A 21992-nucleotide genomic window follows, 5' to 3' on the forward strand; every position below is an offset into this window, starting at 1 on the left:
GTGGCTATAGAGGGCTGACAATATTTGGCGGATGGATGATGTAGTTAGCTGTAAGAAATCACACTACAGCAATCAAAAGTTGATGGGCAAGAGAATAAAGATAAAAGTCTGGTGTCTGGGATGAAAGAGGCAAATTCCTTACTACAGCTGCAATTACTTCTGGGATAGCCAAACATTACTTTTCTGGCCTTAATGCAAGAATCCATGACTACATGGACTACAATGATTACAAAACTAGGCTAATTCTCCATTCCTGCAGACATCACAAGACAAGCAGGAGTGTTGGGCACAGAATGGGACAGGGAATGCTATGGTAGGTTTTAGGTAAAGTTCATCCTTTTGGTCCTCAAAGGGGCGAGAAGTTTACATTTCTCCTAAGCAGTGTGCTGTAGTGCTCTATGGTGCGCTGACACCTTGAGTAGGAATACTACGTAAGTTCAGGTCACTGGGCCAGAGCTTAAGGTGACAATTAACCATCAGAGCAGAATTGGCTGTGTTGTGTTTAACAGAGGGTTCCAGACCACTCTAAGAAGTATGCTGGGAGATGTCTCGGGGCAGAGTTAATGGCTTTACTGGATTCAGGCCAAGGTTAATGCCTTGTCATCACAGGTAGTGAAAAGCAACATTTATGTCTGGATCAAGAATCACAAAATGGTTGAAGTGACAAAGGGCCCTCTGGGTCCACTTGGTCCAGCAGTCAGAGCAGGGTACCCAAACCCATGTCCAGGATGAGACTCCAAAACTTGTCTGGACATTCTCTGCCAGTGCTCCATTTCCCACACAGCACAGAAGTTCTGCCTGGTGTTCAGAGGGAACCTCCTGTGCTCAACTGCCTCTTGTCCTGGCACTGGGCATCACTGAAAACAGCCTGGCCCCGTCTTCATCACATCCTCCCTTTAGGTATTTAGACACTGAAGGGATACCTCCTGAGCCTCCTCTTTTCCAGGCTATAAAGTCGTCTCTCATTCTTTCATCTCTCAGGATCCTGCTAGGTTTCCTGAGCTTAAATCTCAGTTAGTTCTAACATAATATCACAGATTGTTTAATCTGCAGAATCTAAAGAATGGTGTGGGGTTTGGGGTTAGTTTTAGTGACAGCACAGCCTGGTTCTGCACATTCTAGGCCATTAGAACAGGTACAATGACTGCTGAAGAAAATCAGGCAGGGCCAATATTAGATATGGGGCAAGCTGGGCCTAAGACTAGGATTGATGTCATTATGGGTAACATTTGGTACTAGAGGGACTGAAAAGTTCTTGAAAGTTATTTCTGGATGCATCGCTCCTATTTGTTAAGGAGAGGGGACTTCACAGGAAAGACAAAAGCACAAGGAGAAAGAGGCACTAGCACTTATCAAGGCGTTGTGACCACAAGGGTATGGTTCAGAAGTCTATACACATGTGCACATATGTTTCTCCAATCTGTAACCTTCCTCCCATCCTTCCTGTCTCCCTGTGAGCCTCCCTGCCTCCCGGCTCCCACAGCCCTCCGTGTCCTTTCTTTTGTTCTGCCGCATCCTTCTCAGCGCAGCACAGGGCCGAGGCAGCAAGAGGAGAGAAAGAGTAGGGAAGCAGCTTAACCAATTGCTTTGGCCCTGCGTGCAGAACAATAACAACCACCAGCCCCACAATAACAGTAGTAATGGAAATGCTGCCGGGCCCCGGCTCTTCCAGCTTGGGGTGTAAGGCAGGTGACGCTGCTGGGGGTCACCGCCGGCGTTTGGGTTGGGATGTAAGCATCCGGGGGCTGCCGGCTCGCAGCGGTGACCCCACAACCCCGCCGGCACTGCTTATCTGCCCAAGCCCGGGGCAAAGCAGCTTGGGGACACGCGCAGCCTCCCCGCCGGGCCCTCCGGCAGCAGCCCCCGTCCCGACGGCATCCAGCTGTTGCCGCCAGCTGTGTGCCAGCCCCGGCCGAGCCGCGGCCGAGCGCGGGGGCCGCCCCGCCGCCGTCCCCGCCCCTGCGGGAGGAGGAGGAGGAACCGAGAGTGCCCGACCCGGTGGCTTTTAGGGGGGGAGGCCACTCGCCGCTTAGCGCTCCTCCGCCCGCCGCCGCTCCGCCGGGCTGGCCGCTGCCCGGCCGCTGCCCCTCCCGTCCCCGGCACCTACCTCGAGTCCCCCGCGGGCTGCGGGGCTCCACGCCCGGAGCAGGAGGCAGCTGGGCGGGCAGAAGCAGCGGGGAGCCGCGCCGTGACCGGGTGGCGGGGGGGAGACGGGAGGCAGAGAGGAGGAAAAAGAAGGCAGGAGAACAGCGAGGGCTGACTCTGGGAGCGGGTCTCGGCGCCCAGGACCCGCACGCCCCGGCGGCCACGCGTGGGTGCAGAGCTCAGGGCCGGGCGGAAGATGCACACGACGCAGAAGGACACCACCTACACCAAGATCTTCGTCGGGGGCTTGCCCTACCACACCACCGACTCCAGCCTGCGCAAGTACTTCGAGGTGTTCGGCGACATCGAGGAGGCGGTGGTCATCACCGACCGGCAGACGGGCAAGTCCCGGGGATACGGCTTTGTAAGTGCGGGGACGGCTGCGGCCGCCGTCGGGAGAAACTTCTGCGAGGGTCGCTGCGTGGGGAGCGGGAGGGCTTGGAGGATCTTCCTTTCTTCCTTCCTTCCTTTCTTTCTTTCTTTCTTGTTTTTTTTTTTTGTTTGTTTGTTTTGTTTTGTTGTGTTTTTTTTTTTTCCCCTCCCTGCTGGGCACTTCGGAGAGAGGCGGGGGGAGGATTACTGAAAAAGGAGATGGAGGGCGAATCCCGTCGCTTCTCGCCCAGCCTGTTGCTCCCTGATACGGCCTCGCCGAGGGTTATCTGCCGCCGGCGGAGCTCGGCCCGCGCCCTCGGCGGCTGCCGGCTGCCCCGGAGCAGGAAGGCGAGGCGGGGGAAGCCTCGGGTGAACCGGGGCGGGGGGCTTCTCCCAGCCGCCCCGAGGGAGAGATCTAACGCAGAGCCTCGTCCCTGAAGGTCACCATGGCCGACAGAGCCGCTGCAGAACGAGCGTGTAAGGACCCCAACCCCATCATCGATGGTAGGAAGGCCAACGTCAACTTGGCGTACCTGGGTGCCAAGCCGAGGATCATGCAGCCAGGTGAGGACACGGCCCTGCGTGCACCTTGGGATCCTGAAGGGAGTTGAACTTTGGGAAAGGGAGTGCTGGGCCGCACTCCCCCGAAGCGCGTTGGGTGGTCAGGTGTGCTTTTGTCTCTAAATGCAGCACTTAGTAACTTTGTGGCAATTTGTTTAAGCTCTAAAAGCAATTGAAGATGCAATATCCCAAGTTCTCCAGAAGGATTTGCACAGTTCAGATTCTTCGTTGGCTATTTCCACTGCTGGGAAGGTGGTGCAGCTGACCATTTACAGTATCATTGCAGGGAAAGAGTGGCCCAGGAATGAATCACTTCCAGTGTGTGAGGTCTTATTAATACAAACAGCACCTTAAAGGAAAGTCCTAAAACAGATGGGAGCTATGAGAAGGATTTTAAAATGAAATAGCGTTTCCCAAGGCCACATCTGAGCCAATCTGATGTCCTTGCCACTTCCCAAAGTGCTGCCTCGCACCCTGAGAGCTGCGGGCACAGCGCGTGTAAATGTCTGTGCTGTGAAGCTGTTGAGCCCTGGGAGCACTGTGAGTAGGTCAGTGCCCACACAGGAAAGGGATTTTGTGCTTGGGCATTTGGAGAGCAGAAACAAAGTCTAGGATTTGAACCCCTGCTAAATCCTCATGTGGAGAGGGCTAAGGCTTAAGTCTGTAAAAACAGCACAGATACATCGATGGTTAAAAAGGGCCATATGTAGATTGACAGTAAGGACCAGAATGGAGCACAAAATCAAAAGTTAATGAAAACTTTGTGCTTGTTATTTAGCCAGAGTCATTCTTCTAAACACTACTAGGGAAGCGTGAGCTGCACTGTTTTAATTTCTGCATGGATGTCTGTGTGCGTGTGTATAGGGAGCGATGTGTTTTGCTTTCTGGTTTGTGGTTCTCCAGCCTTAGAGACACCACCACTGGAAGCTGTTACCCTGCGTTTGTGTGCGTGTGTGTGGCAAATAGCCAAAGGAACACTCATACAGAGAATGTGATGTGTTTTCCTTGGTAGGTTTTGCCTTTGGTGTTCAGCAGCTTCATCCAGCTCTCATACAGAGGCCTTTTGGGTAAGTCTGTTCAATGGGACCTCAAACAGGGGAGGAGAAATCTTTAAAAAAAAAAAAAAAGAAAGAAAAAAAACGGAAAGCAAAAGTATGATCCTTGAAGGCCTCTGGCAGTAGCACCCTTATAAACACAGCAGCAGTACTGCAGATTGCAGACTTACAAACGTATGCCTGTAACTGTGCTCTCCTTGTCGGTAACGTTCTGAATGCTGTAGCCGAGTCAAGTTGTGTGGGACGCGTCCCCTCCACCTAAGCAGCCCGGTCCCGTATGACCCTATGATAAAACAAGGAGGTATGACTTTATGCAAGATTGCTGTGCCCCGTTTCTCTTTTTTCAGCTTGACTCAATGTTATTTATCTCTTTCTAATCTGACAGGGATCGTTTACAGTTAAGATAACTGATCAGAAGGATATGATGATAAGAGGTGGAATAGTTCTGTTTGGAATTAAACTCTGTAACCAGTAGACTCAAACACAAACAAGCTAAAATGGTGATTAACGATGCATGTATGTTTTTTTCATATAGTCAATAGACCTCCGTGTGCTTTTTTTCATTTATTTATTACGGTAATGAAGTGGTGTTGATAGCTAAACTGTGTGCTTTTATTTACTCGAAAGAGCTGTAGTGAAAGTGTTTTTTTGGGGGGGTCTTTTTAATTTTGTTTTTGTTGTTGAGGAGTGACTTTGCCATGGGGAGCAAAGGGCCTTTTTTTGTTTCCTTGCTTTCAAGCTGTAGCTTGTGACTTTTTTAACCTTATTTTGTAGTGAGTGCTAAATGGTGTGACTTCTTGGTTTTTTTAAGTGAATCAACATATTGCTTGCATGTTCATAATTTTGGGGGGGTTTGTTCTCGGGAGGGGTGTGGAGCTCCCTATTAACAATGTGCGTCCTGTTGGGCTTTCTAATTGGAGATTTTTTCCTTCGGTCTGACTTTAATACGTAGCACATTTCTCCTTTACTCAAGTCTACTGCTCCTAAGTATCTCTAACTCTTGCTTCCTATAGGCATTTAATTAGGAGGTGAGGTCTGCTTGAAACTTCCAATACGGCGTCACTTCACTAACGCACACTGGCTGAGAAACTCATTGCAAAATAATGCATTTGGCTAATTAATGAAAAAGCTAACCACCAAGTATGGAAAACGTGTCACAACTGCATTTTCTTCCTTTGACTAGAATAGCTTCAGCGTAGTGTACCCAGCTGCTACTAAGCAGGAATAGCTTCTCGATAGTTAGCTTCATCAAAGCTGTAGGTAACTGTAGGAAAAAGTTCTCCTAGAAGCTTTATGCACTTTTAGAGGAGAACGTTTGCTTTCCTGAGACACCTGAGGAGGCTGTGGAAAACTTTCTGTCTTTTTTTTTCTCCTTCCTCTGCTGCATTTTGCTTGACTTCTTTGAAGTGTGAGGAGACGGCAGCGTGTGCGCGGTGCTCAGTGTGTGACGCCAGCACCGAGGAGGGCAGGAGGTGGAGTGCGTGGTCTGCAGAGCTGTTACAGCCCTGCTGCAAAGAGGAACCAGTGAACTGCCCAGGGGCCAGCCGTGGAGAGAGTATTTGCTGAGCATAACAGAAAAGGAGAACCTATGCAATCTGTTGCTTAAAGCACTGTGCAAGTGGAGGGCTCCTTCTTGCTTTCCCTACCCCGAGCCAACAATAGATCATTTAAATCTTGCTTAGGTCAGGGGAATTCTTCCAGCAGGCTGAATAAGGTTTTATTTCTAATGCAAAGTATATAAATCTGAGGAGAGGAATGTTGGTACCAGGGTCGTGTATATATCAAATTAGTCATTTTTAATCCTTGCTTTTTGCCTTTCTTTTGCTACATACAGACAAAGGAGATTACTAAACCTGCTTCCCCCTGGAAATTTCCAATGGCCTGTGTATTTTCTAAGGGATGTAGTTCAGATTAGGAAGGACAGCATTCATTAGGATAAATGAAAAGCTTCATTCTCTATATTCCTTGATAATTCTGATGGGCTGTTTCAGTGCTTGAATCTATATTTATTAAGAGCTCACTCTCAGATGATGCTGCATGGATTGCACTGAAATATTTGCACACCTTAAAACCTCTCATCCTCCCATGCAGTTGCACTTAAAAAAAAAAAAAAAAAACATTTTACTAATATGCTCTGTTAAATGGATTGTAGTAATGATTCATTACCAACACTCTGCTAACTCTTACATAGAAGCTGCAAATGTTTTATTTTGTTTTTCCCTATCAATCAGAATGCAGATTAGTAAGGTGCTGCCATACTCCGGTATGGTCAACAGAGTTTTGTCATGATTGCCCACCTAACAAGCAAGAAACTGAAGATAACTGGAGTATGTCAAACTACTTTACTGAAAAGATGTAGAAATACAGTATTCCAAATTAAATACAACTTTTACTGCGGTGGAGGGAGCTAGCAACTAAGTTAGCTTCACTGCACGAAGGAAGCTGTTTGGTCACAGGACTGGTTATCTACAGCTTTGTTTTCAGAATTGCTTATTGAAATACTACCCCTGAATTCAATAGGAATTTAAGGAGAGGGAAAAATAACTCTGTCTCCTAAAACAGGTTTTCTCATTTTGCTTACATAATTTTTATTTTAATATTATGGAGGAAAAATACGGGATTATGAAGAGGGTCTGGTGTAGGATATGACTTGTTCTGTCAGAGTTTGTCCCTGTATTTTTTTCTAGAACCTGTAGTGCCTCAATCAAAATGAGGATGTTCCCATTCCCACTCTTTTTAGTAAGACCAGAGTTAAATCTCAAGTTGATAAGGCTGCTATGAAATGGTTAGCTGACACTGCCTGCTTGTTACTGTCTCCTGTAGTTCTGTCTATAGCCAGGCAGTTCTGCCTTCCTTGGGAGAGAAGGAGAAGCCCTCTTTTAGTTTGTGATCGGGAGACCTGTGTACTATCAGACTGCTGCTAACCAGGATCTAGGGAATGAAGCCAGAACAGTCAGAAGTGAACCTGCAGATCACTAAATGTCCTCTTGCTATTATCAGACACAAATTCAAAAGGGAGCACCTTAAGGGGATGCCTTGATCCTTCTGTGACCTATTTTTATTATCAGGAAAGCTCTTCATTGACTAAATTCTACTCGATAGTTATGCTCACCAAACCTTACCATGGTCTGAAGCAAAACATGTCATTCAAAGTTAAGTAACCACCTTCTTAATAGTGTAGCATTGAGATTTCAATTATGTGTTACTAAGGCTGCATGACACAGCTCTCTGCATTAGTCTAAACTGTCCTTTCCTTTAAAACAATTAGCTGTCGCCTTATTATAGCTTATAGGATTATTTTGGGAGGTCTTAGTTAAAAACACATCTTCTGTTATAACTACAGGGGAAGTCGTAAGGCACACGGCAGGCGTGGATGTCATTTCATTTTGAATATCCCAAAGCTATAGTTGCTGCTGAAGTTAAATGTGGCTTTCCTTTTCCTTCAGTGCAAGAGCTTAAAACAACAAATACGTGTTCCAAAATAAAAACTACTGTCAAGAAAGAAAGTTCAAACCACGTGCAATTCCCACACTTACTTTCAAGAACAAAGCAGCAGCTTTTATTTAAAATTATTGACACTAAGGATATTCAGAACTATTAGGCTTTCTTTTTCAACTTTTGACCTGGCAGAGCACTAAAAGCAGTTGGGTTCTGAATGGCCAGGCTCTGCACGTGCTGGCCTCTGCAGTAGGTAGAAATTTACTTTGGCCATATAAAGCCGTTTCACTCGACTCAAAACAGTTGTAGCATGACAGATGATCAAAAATAACCCCAGTGCAGCTTACGCTGTCAATCACCATGTGTGAAATGGCCCGGTGGTGAGGAGCCTGCCCGGGGTTTGTGTTTGTTGTAGGGTAAGATGTGGCAAATGGGTAATGTTTCATAACTTCACCACCTGTTAGTTTCTTGGCTTAATGAAACAAGTCATAAGAGTTTAAGTGGGAGCACATGTATCTTTCTGTCTTGTCCAAGGATCCGATCGAGTGTCCTAATGTCCTAAGAAAATTCTAGTAACATCAGTTTCAGACAACACGAGCACTTAGATAAGCCTTCTCGCTGTATCATTTCTGTTAGAATTATTCTATTTCATAAATGCTGTACGTAAAAATTCCTGTGATGTGATGTTGAATGGACTCTTACATGATGCAGAAGGGGCTCTCAGCGACTTTAAAGTCGTTTTTATTCCTCTTTACTTAATACTTAAAAAACCTGATGTTATATTTATTGAGATTGTCCTTGGCTGGTGACCAATACAGAATGCATGCTCTTGCTCATCCATCTTGTATGGGGAGCTCAGGTAATGATGTGTATTTAAATGCACAGAGCCAGCTTAAATATGCTTCAAATGCAGTTCTGGCTAATCACATCATAAATTAGGTGAGTTTTAAAAACCCAACTTATTGTTTTATCTTACGTTTTCTTTCCTTTCCCATCTTTTTTTTTTTTTTTTTCATTTCTCCCTTCATACAGTAGGAAGTGAATTCCATTGACACGTTGGGTTTTTATAACTATGGTTTTTCCTATTCACGCCACTGAGCTCTTCTTTTTCTTAAAAAAGAAAACCAGGCTGTTCCAAAGTCTGGTTTTCATGTATTTTATACTATTTCTTTGCTATGAATCTAGGTGACAGTGCCCCTTCTGATTGAAATGCTTCCTTGTTGACCATTTAGGTAAATCTTGATGTCATTTTAAAAATAAAAAAAACAAAAAAGCTTTCCATTAGAACTTGCAATTGGAGGACACAGTGTACTACTGCAGGTTGCATCTATGCTACAGTGCACTAAAAGGCTGGTGCAGTCTTCAGAGTTGTCTGTAAAGGTAAATTTCATTATTAAATAGCAGTAAATTTGCACAAGCAGTTTTACATGAGTTTACAAAAACTCACTTTCTGGAAATGAGTTCGGAATATGAAGGACTTCTCAGTGAAAATCCAGATGTGAGACAGAGCTATGGATTTTAAATGAAAATCATATCAGATGCATCGTTTTAAAAAACTGTATTATGTGATCAAACACAATTTTGAGATGAATTTGTGTGTACACTTCTCTTGTGGAGAAGACAGGAAAGTGTGTGTACTGATTTGTTCAGAATGGTTATTGCTTAAGCCATACATTTGTTTGTTTGTTTTTGTTTGCTTGTTTGGTTGGTGTTTTTTTTTTTTTTTTCTTGCTTTTGTTAAGCACCAGATCTATTTAGACTTAATCCTATTCCCACCTTCCAAAAAACTCTATGCTGTATGTCTTGCATAGAAATAAACAAGCTGGCACAAAACAGGACAGCAGTGGCCTGATAATCAAACAGGTTTGACCCTTGTGTCCTTATGAACTTTTTAAAAGTGTGATGCACATGTACTTAGGAGTCACTGTTATGGATTTTAATAGCATCTATGTAGCTTCCCTCAATGGCCTCTTGTGACGGAGTGAGCTGCACTATAGTTCGTTTGGAAAGTGTGATTCTTGCTGTGTTTACCACACTTGTGAACTTTATTTAAACTCTTTTGTCGCCTGTGTTGGTTTTTTTGTTGTTGTTGTTGTTTTTGTTTTTCTTATTTTTAATAAGGGTGACTGAGGTTGCAGAGAAATTAATGTGTGCTGAGTCTGCATAGCAACTTAAGTAGGGTTGCCACAATACACCTTTCTTTCCTGCTCCCCACAGAACACTTTAGGTAAAATCAGGGCTAAGCTGTTTTGTTGCCTTACTGGCCATTGTCAAACAGCGAGGCTGTCAAACCGCTGTGTTACTAATAATAACAGTACTCACAGGAAATAATTTCACTAAGAGTCAAGCAGTTCGGCGAGAAGCAGGATCACGAAAACCACTTGAGGTGTTTTGAAAAACAAATGCTGCAATCAAGCCTACTCCTTCAGAGTTGCCTTAAACTGACATCAGTTATCCCGGGCCTGCTAAAGGGTTTGATAACATCCCACGTAACATCCTCAAGCAACATTAAACGCTCCCGTTTAACTCGGCTATAAGGCTGTGCTTCAGAGCAACTTATGTTTTCAGGCCAACAAACTGATAACCGGTCTGTTCCACCTAGTTATTGTGGCAACCCTATGCACATAACAACAACTAAATTGAGTTTGTCTGACTTCGGAGTATGGATACGACGCTTAGGCGCTGACTCGCCTACCACCTCTGACTCCTTCTCCCATCTTTCAACAGGATCCCAGCTCACTATGTCTATCCACAGGCTTTTGTGCAGCCCGGAGTGGTAATTCCCCACGTTCAACCCGCGGCAGCCGCTGCCTCCACTACGCCCTACATCGATTACACCGGAGCTGCCTACGCCCAGTACTCGGCGGCGGCGGCGGCCTATGAGCAATACCCGTACGCCGCCTCTCCGGCCGCCGCTGCCGGCTACGTGGCGGCGGGGGGCTACGGCTACGCGGTGCAGCAGCCCATCACCGCAGCGGCACCGGGGACGGCGGCTGCGGCGGCTGCGGCTTTTGGCCAGTACCAGCCCCAACAGCTGCAGACGGATCGTATGCAATAGCAGACGGACTCCCGAGGGAAGCTCGTTCTTTCTCTTCCTCTTTTTGGCCTTCCAGTATAAGTAGTTAATCAGAGACAATTGATGTTAACCAAGGAGCTTTAAGGAAAGCGACGCTATTGCGAAACTAAAGAGTTTTTATTCCACTGTCTTCATACAGTACGCATCCAAATCTTGTTGTTAGAGGGGAGGGGTAGTGCGGCATGGCTAGTTTCGAGTATCGATCCAGAAGAAAATGGGGAAAACATACTGTACTGTCATGAAAGAGTGGCAGGAGTAGCAATGGGACTTCGTATTTTAAAAGAAACGAGAACCAAAAAAGCAAAGGTGCATTTTTACAGTATCAGGGAAGCAAAACTGCCTTTTATAAGTGAGAAAGTGGTATTCAAAAAATTCGAACCAGGGGAAAAAACTGAGTCAGCAATATGTAACCTTTATCCATTTAAGAGGAAACAAGCTTAAAGCACTGATTGTCCCGTGTAGCTTTCAGAAGCTGTCTTCGTGAGATGGCATCTTCCCACCGTTTCACTAACGGGCATCGAACAACCCAAGGAAGATGGCCTGCTAGTAAGATGGCGGACAGGCACCAAAGTTATTTTCTTATCTGTCCTCTGGATGAGTGGAACTATGGAGCAAGTGATGTGGAAGTAAGGGGTGCAACAGCTGTAGAGACAATCAATAACACAGACAGTTCTGGACAGAACACATCACTCATGCTCATGTGATGAGCTTGTCACATCCTAATCCCTCGCCCCATCCTGTTTCACTTTTGGGAAACTTTAACTGCTGGTGTCAGCTATTCTGATTCTAAAATAGGATCAGCCCTTTACTACAACAGCCTTCTCTTTCTATTTATTGCATCTATTCGTAACTTGTGAATAAAGGCAGGAAGAAGCTTAATGAATTAAAACTTTTAAGAACTGTTTTAAGGGAATTTTCTTTTCTGAAACCATTTGTACGATTTTAATATCTATTTCAGGACTATATTTAAAATATTTATTAGTGAACGTACATTACACAAGGCAACTTTTGTTACCAAGACTGCAGTTCTTGAAGGGTTAATGGTATGTGATTTATACTGTGCCTTAATTGTTATGCTATTTAAAAACAAATATTTATTTTGAAAGTTTTACTATGCTGTGCTCTAAAGAAAGCAACTTTAGATGTGACACTGTATAATTATGTATTCATCTCATGGCATAAATTATTTAGTAGACTTAGATGTAGCATATTAAATATTAACCTAATTAACTAAGGATGTTGACTTGGATTTATTTAAATTCAGTATGTGCACTGTATGAGGGTACTCTTAAATTAACACTTTTTTTTTTCAGGTTTTTACATTAAATATTGCTAGTTCATTCTTTTTCCCTCTAATAGTTCTTCATGTAGACCTCTCAAGTACATTAGTGCAGTTTTCTCACTCATCTGTATGTAGACTGACTATTTTTCCCTTTGCTAGGAAATGCTGCTTTACATTGTCCTGTGAAACTACAATACTTGCAATTTTTATTCTTGACCGAAATGGAATTTAATATTTTACACTGTATTGGATTTTTTTATACTTGAACAATTTCATACAAGGGAAGACAGGATAGCATTTTTATGGACTTTTATCCAATGTCACTGGATTTATTTTAAGTATTCTGAGTACTAGCCAGTGTTACAATGTAGACATGACTCTTCTGTGCATATTATTTATTCAGTATGTATATTGCTTTACAACATTTCAGATCTTTTAATCAATTCACTCATATTAAAAACAATAAAAAATGTCGTCGCATCTTGTCTCTTGATGTCTTTGCTTAAATTGTCTTAGATCTTGTCGAGCTAAAATTGAGGGCCAAGCTTTTATATAATTTTCTTGCTCTGTGGGGTGAACAGTGTAGTGTCTTCAAGTGTACAAAATGTAAACTGAATAAAATGGAGAAAACTCTACAGAGAAAATGGAGAAGATCCATCCTAAGGGTTATCATAAAATAACTGTGGGTGGAAGGGACTCTGGGAGTTCATCAAATCCCAGACCAGGTTGCTTATGTCTTTGTACAGTTCAGTCTTAAAATCCTCCATTCAGAAGCTGAAAAACCCGACTACGTGAACCATTTTGTTGCCTAATTGTCCACATAGTATCTTTTTTTTCTTTTCCTTTATGTAGCCCAAGCCTTCCTGATTATTTATGACCTTCATCTCTCATTCTCTGGCAGAGAGCCCAACCCTATCTTCTCAGTAACCTCCACTTAGCAACTGGAAAGTTGCTGTTCTCTTCTGTGGGCTGGACAAACCCCATTGCCTGAGCCTCTGCTCTTAAATTTCATGCTTCAACCCCCAGCCATCTTTCTGTTCTTCCAATGGATTCATTAGGGTTTATCAAAAGCTTTCATATGCTGGGAGTCAAGACTGGACTCACTCTGCCAGATGTGATCTAATGAGCACTGAGTGAAAGGGAATTACCAATTCCCTTCATCTGCCACCTGTGCTGCTGTTCACATGGTCTAATGCACTTTCAGTGCTGCCAGGCTTTGCCACTAACTCACACTCAGCCCGACACAAGGCCTTGCATGCCCTTTCCAGCAGAGCTGTTACCAGGCCAGCCATGCCTTATAAGCCTGTGCAGGCTCCTAGTCCATCTGAGGTGCAGGATGCTATATTTGTCCACACTGAATTTCATGGGGTTCCTGTTGGCCCTATCTGCTAGCAAACATGAATCTCTCTGAATGGCAGGTCTGATCTAAAGCACATCAACTACACCATCCATTTAGTATCATCAGTGATAGGCTGAAAGTACTGCATCCTGCCTCTGCATCTAGGTCATTGACAAAGACATCAGACAGGACAATTCCTGTGGAATTTGATTTGTAACCAACTTTCAGGCACAGTATGAGCCCTTCTGAACATCAATCTGGTTAGGATTTTGCCCATCCAGACTGAAACATCTGAAATTGGATACAAGGATTCTGTATCCAAGGCACAAAAAGCCTTGCTAAACTCAAGGTAGACCTCTGCTTTCCCCTCATCCACAATGAAGTCATTTGGTCATAGGAGGCAATCAGTTTGGTCTGGCACAGTTTACACTTGTATATTCATGCTGACTCTTCTCAATTACTACCTTCTTCTTCATGTGCCAATAAATTATTACTTCTAATATTGCCTGCACTGTTATTGTCCCAGAAACTGACTGTCCTGCAGTTCTCTGGATTCTCCTTGCCCCACTGAAGATGGGTGCATTACTTGCCTTTCTTCAATAATGCAGATCCTGATCTCTGTACCCTTCCAAAGATAGCGAGCAGCCTCACAATGGCAACATCCAGCCCTCCTATATCCATAGCTGCAGTTCATCTGGGAAGAGGCAGGAATCATATAATGGAATCACAAAATCATGATGCAAGAGACCTTAAAGGCCATCCATTTCCAATACCCCCTGCCAGAGGCAGGACTGTCACCAACTAGATCAGGCTGCCAGGGTCTCATCCAACCTAGCCTTGAATGCTTCTGGGGATGGGGCATCCACAGCTTCACTAGGTAACCAGCTCCCATGCCACACCATCCTTTTGAGTAAAGAATTTCCTCCTAATATATCATCAAAATCTCCACTCTTTTAGTTTAAAACCATTCTCCCTAGTACTATTACTAATGCAATGTGTAAAAAGTTGGTGTCTCTCTTATTTTTAAGCTCTCTTCAAGTACTGGAAGGCTGCAATGAGGTGACCTCTGAGCCTTCTCTTCTCCAGATTGAACAATCCCAGCTCCCTCAGCCTGTAGGAGAGATGCTCCTCTGATCATCTTTGTGGCCCTTTTCTGGACCTGCTCCAACAGCTACACATATTTCTTGTGCTGAGGGACCCCAGTAATCCAGACCTCACAAGGGCAGAGTAGAAGAGGACAATCACCTCCAGTCCAGGATACAATTGGCTTTCCAGGTTACAAGCATACATTGTTGGCTCACACGAAGATTTTCATCCAACAGGATCCTTTAGTTCTTCTCTGGAGGGGTGCGCTCAGTGAGTTCTCCTAGACAGTACACATAACTGGGATTGCTGCAACCCAAATGCAACACCTTGTACTTGGCCTAGTTGAATCTCATTAGGTTCTTGTGAGCTCACTTTTCAAGCATGTCCAGGTTCCTTTGGATGGCATTCCTTCATTCTACTTTATCAATTGCACCACTCAGCTTGGTGGTGTACACTTACTGAGAGTACACTCAAACCCCCCACCCAGCTCATCGATAAAGATGATGAAGAGCACTGACTGCAAGAAAGACCTCTGGGAGACACCATTCTACACTGGCCTTCACCTGGACATAAAGCCATTGACTGCAATCCTCTGGCTGTGACTATCTACCCAATTCCATTTTCTACTCTCTTCTACCATTTCCTCTTCATGATCTTCCCTAGAGAAGGTCTGTCCATAGGACATAGTAGCAAGTAAGAATTAAAACCAGACACACCTGTGGAAGGAAGAAGGAGAGCACAGATGTCTCATGAAAATATGCGGTACAGTAATATCTTGCTTAATCTAGGATAAAGAAGACATCTTTGCCCTACACAGATACGCTCCTGCCATTCCTGGGACCTTCTCTGGTCTCCATTCACAGATGAGTGATAGCCCAGGGTGGGGTGCGATAGCCAACGATTGCTGCCCTGGACGGGGGCTGTGTTGAGGTAAGCCACAACAGGGACAGAGCAAGCTTATGATTCAGTTTACAAAGGTCAATTGTATGCTGGCTCTGTAACTTGACAACTTAAATATCCTCAGCAAAAATGTACATGTTCTACTAGCAAACTTAGCTTTGGACATACAACACAAACGCTATCTTATTCTTGCTAAATGTGTAGATGAACAGGCCTCTGGATATAAAACATATATCAATAAGATTCCACATACATGAAATGGAAATAGTTCATGTTACCAGGACATAAAATAACTGAGAAATAAAAACACTTAATTGTGAATTGCTAATACTCAGCACAAATGTTAGCATTTTACTTGAGAGATGGCATATATGCAAGTAGCAACAAGTTGCATACAAAAAAACTTCCAGTTCTGTCACCAAAATCTTCAAAAGAGATTTGACACGGAAAAGTGACCAGTGCTGAGCTCCTTGCAGAGTGGGATGGAGAAGGAACACATTTGTTCAGCAGTGTGTAGATGGAAAAGGTGTCATGCCTTGAAATGTTGCATGTATGAGCTGAAGCTGCTAGAATTGCAATTTTTCTGAATGTTTGCATTTTCCTAATAACTTGTGAACATAATTTGTCATTACTAGAGTTTGTTGCATCTATTACTGTTGGATTTTTAAAAGTGAAAGGAATATATTAGGATTAAAATACGACGCAACCGTTCATAGCACCCCTTAGCCTTGCTAATCAGATACCGGGCCCTTTCAAACTGAGCAGTTCCCCAGTTCTGCTCAAAACATGCATCCTATTGACTAGTAAGGTTACACAGGGTGTGCGCTAAAAGTTTACATCCAACTATTCCAAGTGTATCCTGCAAACAATAAGGAAATGCTCTTTTAAACTAGTTTATTACTTCATGCCACCATACTACTAGAAATAAGGGTCCCAAGGCACAGGTTCTTTGTATTATTTATATTATATATACTACGTTTAGCAAAACCAAGCAAATACGTTGAGTAGCTTTGAAAATAGTACAGTTATGGATGAATTTGCATTATGTATACTGTGAATGATGACTGGGCTTTGGGAGTTTGTGTTTGTGTTCTTTTTTCCCCTTAAGCCCAGTCAAAAATTATGAGAACAAATAAACTTGACACAGTGCCAAAGACCAAAGAGAAAACTGCAACTACAACGGCGCTCAAGCATACAGATATGCACACAGAACAATTATCTCCTTCTCTCCACTTGAGGAAAACAAACTCCTTTTCCCAGTTCACTGTGCCAGCTTTGCTGTGATAAGCCCCCAATACGGGTTAGCTTACAGTATCATTATTTTTGACCTAGTCAGTCTTGGATTAAGGGAGGAACCCACGAAAGTCTGCTTCATCACCAAACATCTGAAAATCAGGTGTTGCAGAAATCCAAATTAATTGGTGAGAGGTCTCTGAGACAGATACACTCTTAGCTCAATATAACCATGTTAAGTCTTTGGACAAGACTTCATAAGTGTGCCTGCTACTTCTCTCTCTAAATGTGGCTGTGGTGGGCCATACGTTCTCCACTTCCAAACAGAGCAAGGGGTCTTGTAGTGCCTATGCATTTCCTGCTTAAGAGTGGGTAAAATGTGTCAGTTGCATTAAGACAAGCCTCTAGTCTTTCACCTCAAACTTTTTTGAACTTTAAGAAATCTGGGGGGAAAAAAAAAAATCTTTACAAAGGAAGCCTTCATACCCACCATTCATCTTCTTCTGAATTTATTTACTTCACTTGAGACCAGAACAAAAATATCAAAATGGCAAAACTGATAGAAGTAGCAAATAAGGAAAGCTCAGTGATTCTTCTGCCTGCTATTCATTTGTTAATAGAGCTTTGTCACTGAACTTGCAAAGGCTGTGAATCAATCTTTGAAGAACTGGAAAAGTTTTTATCCAGCACATTTATTGTTAGTTTTTTTGGTGGTTGTTTTATATTCCTGGTTTGTAGAAATGAGAAAAATAAAAACACAATTCAGAAAAATAATATATATTAAAAAAAATCTGCGTTTTGTTAATTTAAAAAAATAGTTAAAACTGTTTTAAAAAATCATGAATTCTTTAAAAGAAAATATCCCTGCATTAAGAAAGTATTAGAGTAGAATGTCCTGATTTTTCCCAGCATGAGCCATTACAATTGAATAGTTTCCAAAAGAGTTCTGCTTCAGTATATTTTCCAGCTGCTTCAAAGGGAGGGCTGATTACTTGCTCAAGGCTGTGGATGCCATACTGATGCCAAAAATTAGGATTCCCAAGCTATTTGCTCAAACCACTGGAATTCTTCTCCTAATTTGATCACTAGCAATATTTCTGAATGAAAACAGAAACAATGAAAGTGCAGAGATCTTTCTTCCACAGATGGGAGATGGTAAGTAGCATATCAGTGTGATCAGGGATGTCCACTGTCTGTGTTTTTCAACACACAGTTATGGAGCAGTGCACGTTCCTAGGCATAAACATATTTTACATACACTGCTTAAGGAAGAAGTGGTCTTCATAAATCAAACATTAGGTAATTACAGTATGCAAATTTAAGCATTATTGTTTCCCAAATTTCATCAATATTACCTTCTTTTTTTATTAGTGAATAATTTTATCAATTAAATACACAGACTCTTTTCTCATTTTCTGTAAAGTGCATCCTTTCACTAACATAATTCATGTTTTTCATGTAACAGAGAATATAAAGAACCTCAGGCTTTATTCTTCTATAAATATCATCAGTTCCACTTACCCTACTGTATCTTTAGACTGGTTTTCCACTGACCTTATCAAGAGCAGCCATTTTCCTGCCTGCTGTAACAGCACCTGGAATCTTACCAAAAGAAATCAGAACCCAATGTAAAGCTTCAGGAGCAGTGGCTAAGTGTGAAAACAGGATCGTGTCCTTCAGCATTCAGAGGACTTGTGTGGGGAGGAAGCTGGTCCTCTTGGGGCTGGTGCAGCTCAGCTGAAGGCATGCAAAGGGCACAAGCAGTTGAAAGGCTCTCTTGTGCGAATGCAATGGTTTAGCTTAATAAAGGCTAAGCAAAAGGCAAACACGACTGCACTGTAGCAACTCTCTACGGTAGAAAATCTTGGTGCTCCGTGGAACTTCAAAATACCAAGCTGCCTTCAAAAATCCTGTCCTCTGCTTAATGCACTCTGTAACACAGTGCCTTGATCTGACCCCACCCGTGGTAGCAGTGCTTGCTAGGAGCTCTCTAAGAATAAAGGTTGGCATAGACAATGTCTGTAGAAGAGCATCAAGGAATCTGGCTTTCCTAAACTCAGAGAATGGCAGTACTAGGGAGAAGCAGGCATTGTGTCTACTCTGCCTTCTATAGTATGTAAGATATGGCTTATGTGACAACAGCACTGTATTAAAGGTATTTTCTTCCAGGAGGGCTGCGTGGCTGCTAATTGCCACAGCCATTGCTGCAGAGGGCAGAATAGCAAGCTTTGGGCACAATGGAGATGGGCTTGCTACCCTAGGACTGCAGCCAGGGCCCAGACTGAGAGCAGAAGATCTGCAAGAATCTGAGGGATTTGTAGGAGGTCAGAGAGGTTCATTTTGAAGTACAGTCTGTTCAGTGGCCATGAAAGTGCTATTGCTTGCAAACATAAGTTTTCACATTTTCCTTTTTTTTTTTTTTTTTTTTTTTTAACATTTACTGCGGTATTTATTTTATGTGCTTAGCATGATGGAACAATTGTTAAGAGTTTTAAATCTAAAAGGAGATCTTTCATGTCTTTACTGGTTGAGTAGTAATGAGTGCAATGTTTGCCTATTTGTTAACGTGTGAAGACAAATATGCCAACAGGAGAACAAAATGATATTACTAAATGTAGGCAGGGTTACCTGCAAAGTCCCAGGTTCTGCCAGTTGCACTGGTAAAAGATGTAACGATAATATTTTGCTTTGAATTCCTACATCAGCAATGACCTCAAAACAAACAAACAAACAAAAAAAACCATAGCTATTTTACTGCACTGTTGATAGATCCTGTTATTTAGAAGATCTTCGCAAGAGCATCTGACTCCTCCAGAGAACACCACAAAATGCTGAACAAAGCAAGTTGCAGGTAAACCTACAAACATCACTTTGCTCTACTAGGCACTGACTTGCTATAAAATCTGTATCGTGGCAATACATTCCAATCCTTGCATGCATATGGTGGTAGGATAATTCTGCTGCTCACTATGATACTATCAGTGACGAAATTTCTCATGCTGCTCCCGTTCCTGAGAAGCTGTAGAAAGCACTGCATCTAGGGATGTGGGGACAAATGATATGGAGTAAGATCATTCCAAGAGAAGCATCTGGGTAAAAAATGTCAACTATGAAGTTGGAGGACTAGATAATGCAGCCACCTAAGCACATCTCTACTTTGTAGGCTTCATGGAAGCTTGTCTGGATTTAGGTGTTCATGATCCTACTATATGAGGTTGTACAAATTCAGACTTTCCACCACTGTCTCATTTCAATTAAAAATAAAACTGGCCTAACTGTTCTTCCTTCTACAACTGAAAACTCTCCTCTTTCTCAAGCACTACGGTGACATGAACCTGAAGAGCCTTGTTAGGGAAATTCTTCTAAGTCACCAGGTGGTGCAAAGCTACTGGCAAAGATCTTCTTAACCTATAGGCTGGAAAGCTGGATATTTAGAAGGCAGAGTTATTTCACTTATCATAGGCAATTCATTGAAAAAACAGATGGACACTGCCTCCCTCATTATTTCTCAAATTCACTATCTCATTTCTCTCCAGATAAGTGCACCTGCACTCATTTCTCATAAACTCACTTTCTAAAAATAGATGACATCTATATTCACATAAGAATGTAAAATAATAAATTGCCTAGTCTGCTGCAAATCATGGAGAAAACAAGGAGTTCGGCATACACGGAATCTGAAGTTTCTTTTTGCAAGAGAGAAATTTACTTAAGAGTTAGAAGTGCAACATTAGGTCATACATGTGAGATTTTGAATCAGTTTATGCTTTTGACTAAGCGTTCCTGTTACGGGAATGTAAGGTCAAGGTTTTCCAAAACAAAAGATTATCTTTTAAATACACAGTCAAAGGCTTTCGGGTATCTGAAAAGTGAATGCAAATTCTTTCTTTAAAAATAATTAACCTGCACTGTGAACATTTCTTCTCAGTCATTTCATGCATTTTTCCCTATGCCAAACACACGTAGCTTTCCTTGGCAAAAGTTCTATCTCTCTGTGTCTCATGTGATATTTTATCAGATTTGATTGTAAGTTTTCTGGCACAAACCTTTTCCTTTAAGTACTTACTATATGCTACATAATCTAATATTTCACCAATAAGTGGTAATCATTCAAGTCTCTATCATAAAATGTTTGGTCTAATATACTTAATTTGCATTTTATACCCTCCGCCTCTTATAATTTGCTCAATTATTTTATTATTCTGTGACTTTACCTTCATGACCTCCAAAACAGCTGCTGTTGCTCTTTTTCTCTGCTAGCTCAGATACAGCAGTGCAGGTCAGGCAGCATGAAAGCTGTCAAAAATTTGCTGCCCATTTTTGTTGCTGCTGTTGTTGTTGAAAAATAATTATTGACTACCTCCATTCCCTTTTCCACTTTCTTTCCATTCTCTCTGCCTGCTATTTTTTCTCCTCTCAGGCTTCAAGCTGAGACCAGGCTCTCTAACATTTTCGAGTTCATTGGAGGTCATTAGCAAACAGCTTCAGAGAAGTTAGACAGCATGTTTGCTCTTTTCATGGTGCTGTATTTCAGTTTTTGATGGGACAGAATCTCTTAAGATCTTCTCCTGTACTCTTCTTTTCACATAAGCTCTTTGTTCCTAATGACACAGGAAAGATACTCGCATACTGTTTCTTGCTTTCGTGGCTGAAAAACAGCAGAGCCACAATTTCAAAAGTAAAGAACATGCTAGTGTACACAGACATTGGCATATGTCTTTACATCACTGATGCACTCACCCAGACTGGATTCAAGTATATGACCAGGTGCTTTACTGTCTATATATGCGAGTAAATTAAAAGCTGTACGTATAATAAAATATAAGTGCAATGCATAAAGCCTTAAAAATCTGTCCCATTGTACATTCTTATAGTTTATTTTCTACAGTCACCATGTTCTTATTACAAACTTGTTTTAGACCCTGCCAAATTCTAAAGACTGTCAGACCATTCAAGCCTGCCAAATTCGCCTCCTCCAGCTCGCTCTCTGGAATACAAAGCTATCTAAATCTAACAGGACCTACAATAATGTGTTCTGAACTATTAAAATCAACTGCCACCAGCACGTTTTCTTCAAGTGGAATGGTATTCCAATGAAAGGCATTCACATGCCAAACTATTAGTAGGGAACGTCTTGATAAGGTCAGGAAATACAAGATAAACTGCTAAAGCAGTAACTTAAGAGACTACTAACAAGTAAACAATATTTTTCAGAGCGACCTACTTTCTGTGGAGGAAACACCCAAAAACCAAAAGATCAATTCAAGATGGAAGGAGCAGAAAAGAACTCCTGGAGATCCTGCAGAAAGGGTTCGTTTGTGAAAACAAGACGAAAGTATGGAAGCAGACCAGGAAAAAGAAAAGATTAATTAATTCACTCTTTCAGTAGAGTTAACAGAATTTGCATATCCATTCCTGTCTCAGAAGCTTTGGAATTCTGTTTTTCTCCAGCTGTTTTTCTTATCATTGTGGCATGCTTTCTCTTCTCACGTAAGGCCACTTAGC

The 21992-nt window shown here is 42.5% G+C and overlaps 2 protein-coding genes across 9 annotated transcripts in view; one reads left to right on the plus strand and one right to left on the minus strand.

Annotated features, from left to right (window-relative positions):
- The first annotated feature begins 2341 nt into the window (after window positions 1–2341).
- RBM24 (RNA binding motif protein 24) lies at window positions 2342–12409 on the plus strand. 2 transcript variants are annotated; one of them, XM_085220181.1, is made up of 5 exons: window positions 2342–2509; window positions 2958–3081; window positions 4091–4145; window positions 9383–9434; window positions 10299–10653. In XM_085220181.1, the coding sequence occupies exons 1-5, from the start codon at window positions 2342–2344 to the stop codon at window positions 10452–10454; spliced, it is 555 nt and encodes a 184-aa protein (XP_085076307.1). In that variant the 3' UTR covers window positions 10455–10653. The 2 variants fall into 2 exon arrangements, with proteins under 2 accessions (XP_085076307.1, XP_085076306.1); XM_085220180.1 differs by lacking the exon at window positions 9383–9434 and having other exon boundaries at window positions 10299–12409.
- LOC146544590 (uncharacterized) overlaps window positions 4075–21992 on the minus strand; it is a 105700-nt gene continuing 87782 nt past the window's right edge. For 5 of the 7 annotated variants that reach the window (XR_014882282.1, XR_014882279.1, XR_014882278.1 and 2 more), the window contains one exon: window positions 4140–4416. Coding sequence is in view for 1 of the 7 variants with exons in the window: in XM_085220182.1 (XP_085076308.1) it covers window positions 4127–4186; window positions 4304–4416 (173 nt within the window). In the remaining 6 variants the exon portion in view is untranslated. Of the gene's footprint in view, window positions 4417–21992 lie in introns of all 7 variants that reach the window. The other 2 variants (XR_014882281.1, XM_085220182.1) reach the window with 1 other exon arrangement.

The sequence above is a fragment of the Meleagris gallopavo genome, chromosome 3 (genome assembly GCF_905368555.1).
Source record: "Meleagris gallopavo chromosome 3, MGAL_WU_HG_1.1, whole genome shotgun sequence".
Lineage (NCBI taxonomy): Eukaryota > Metazoa > Chordata > Aves > Galliformes > Phasianidae > Meleagris > Meleagris gallopavo.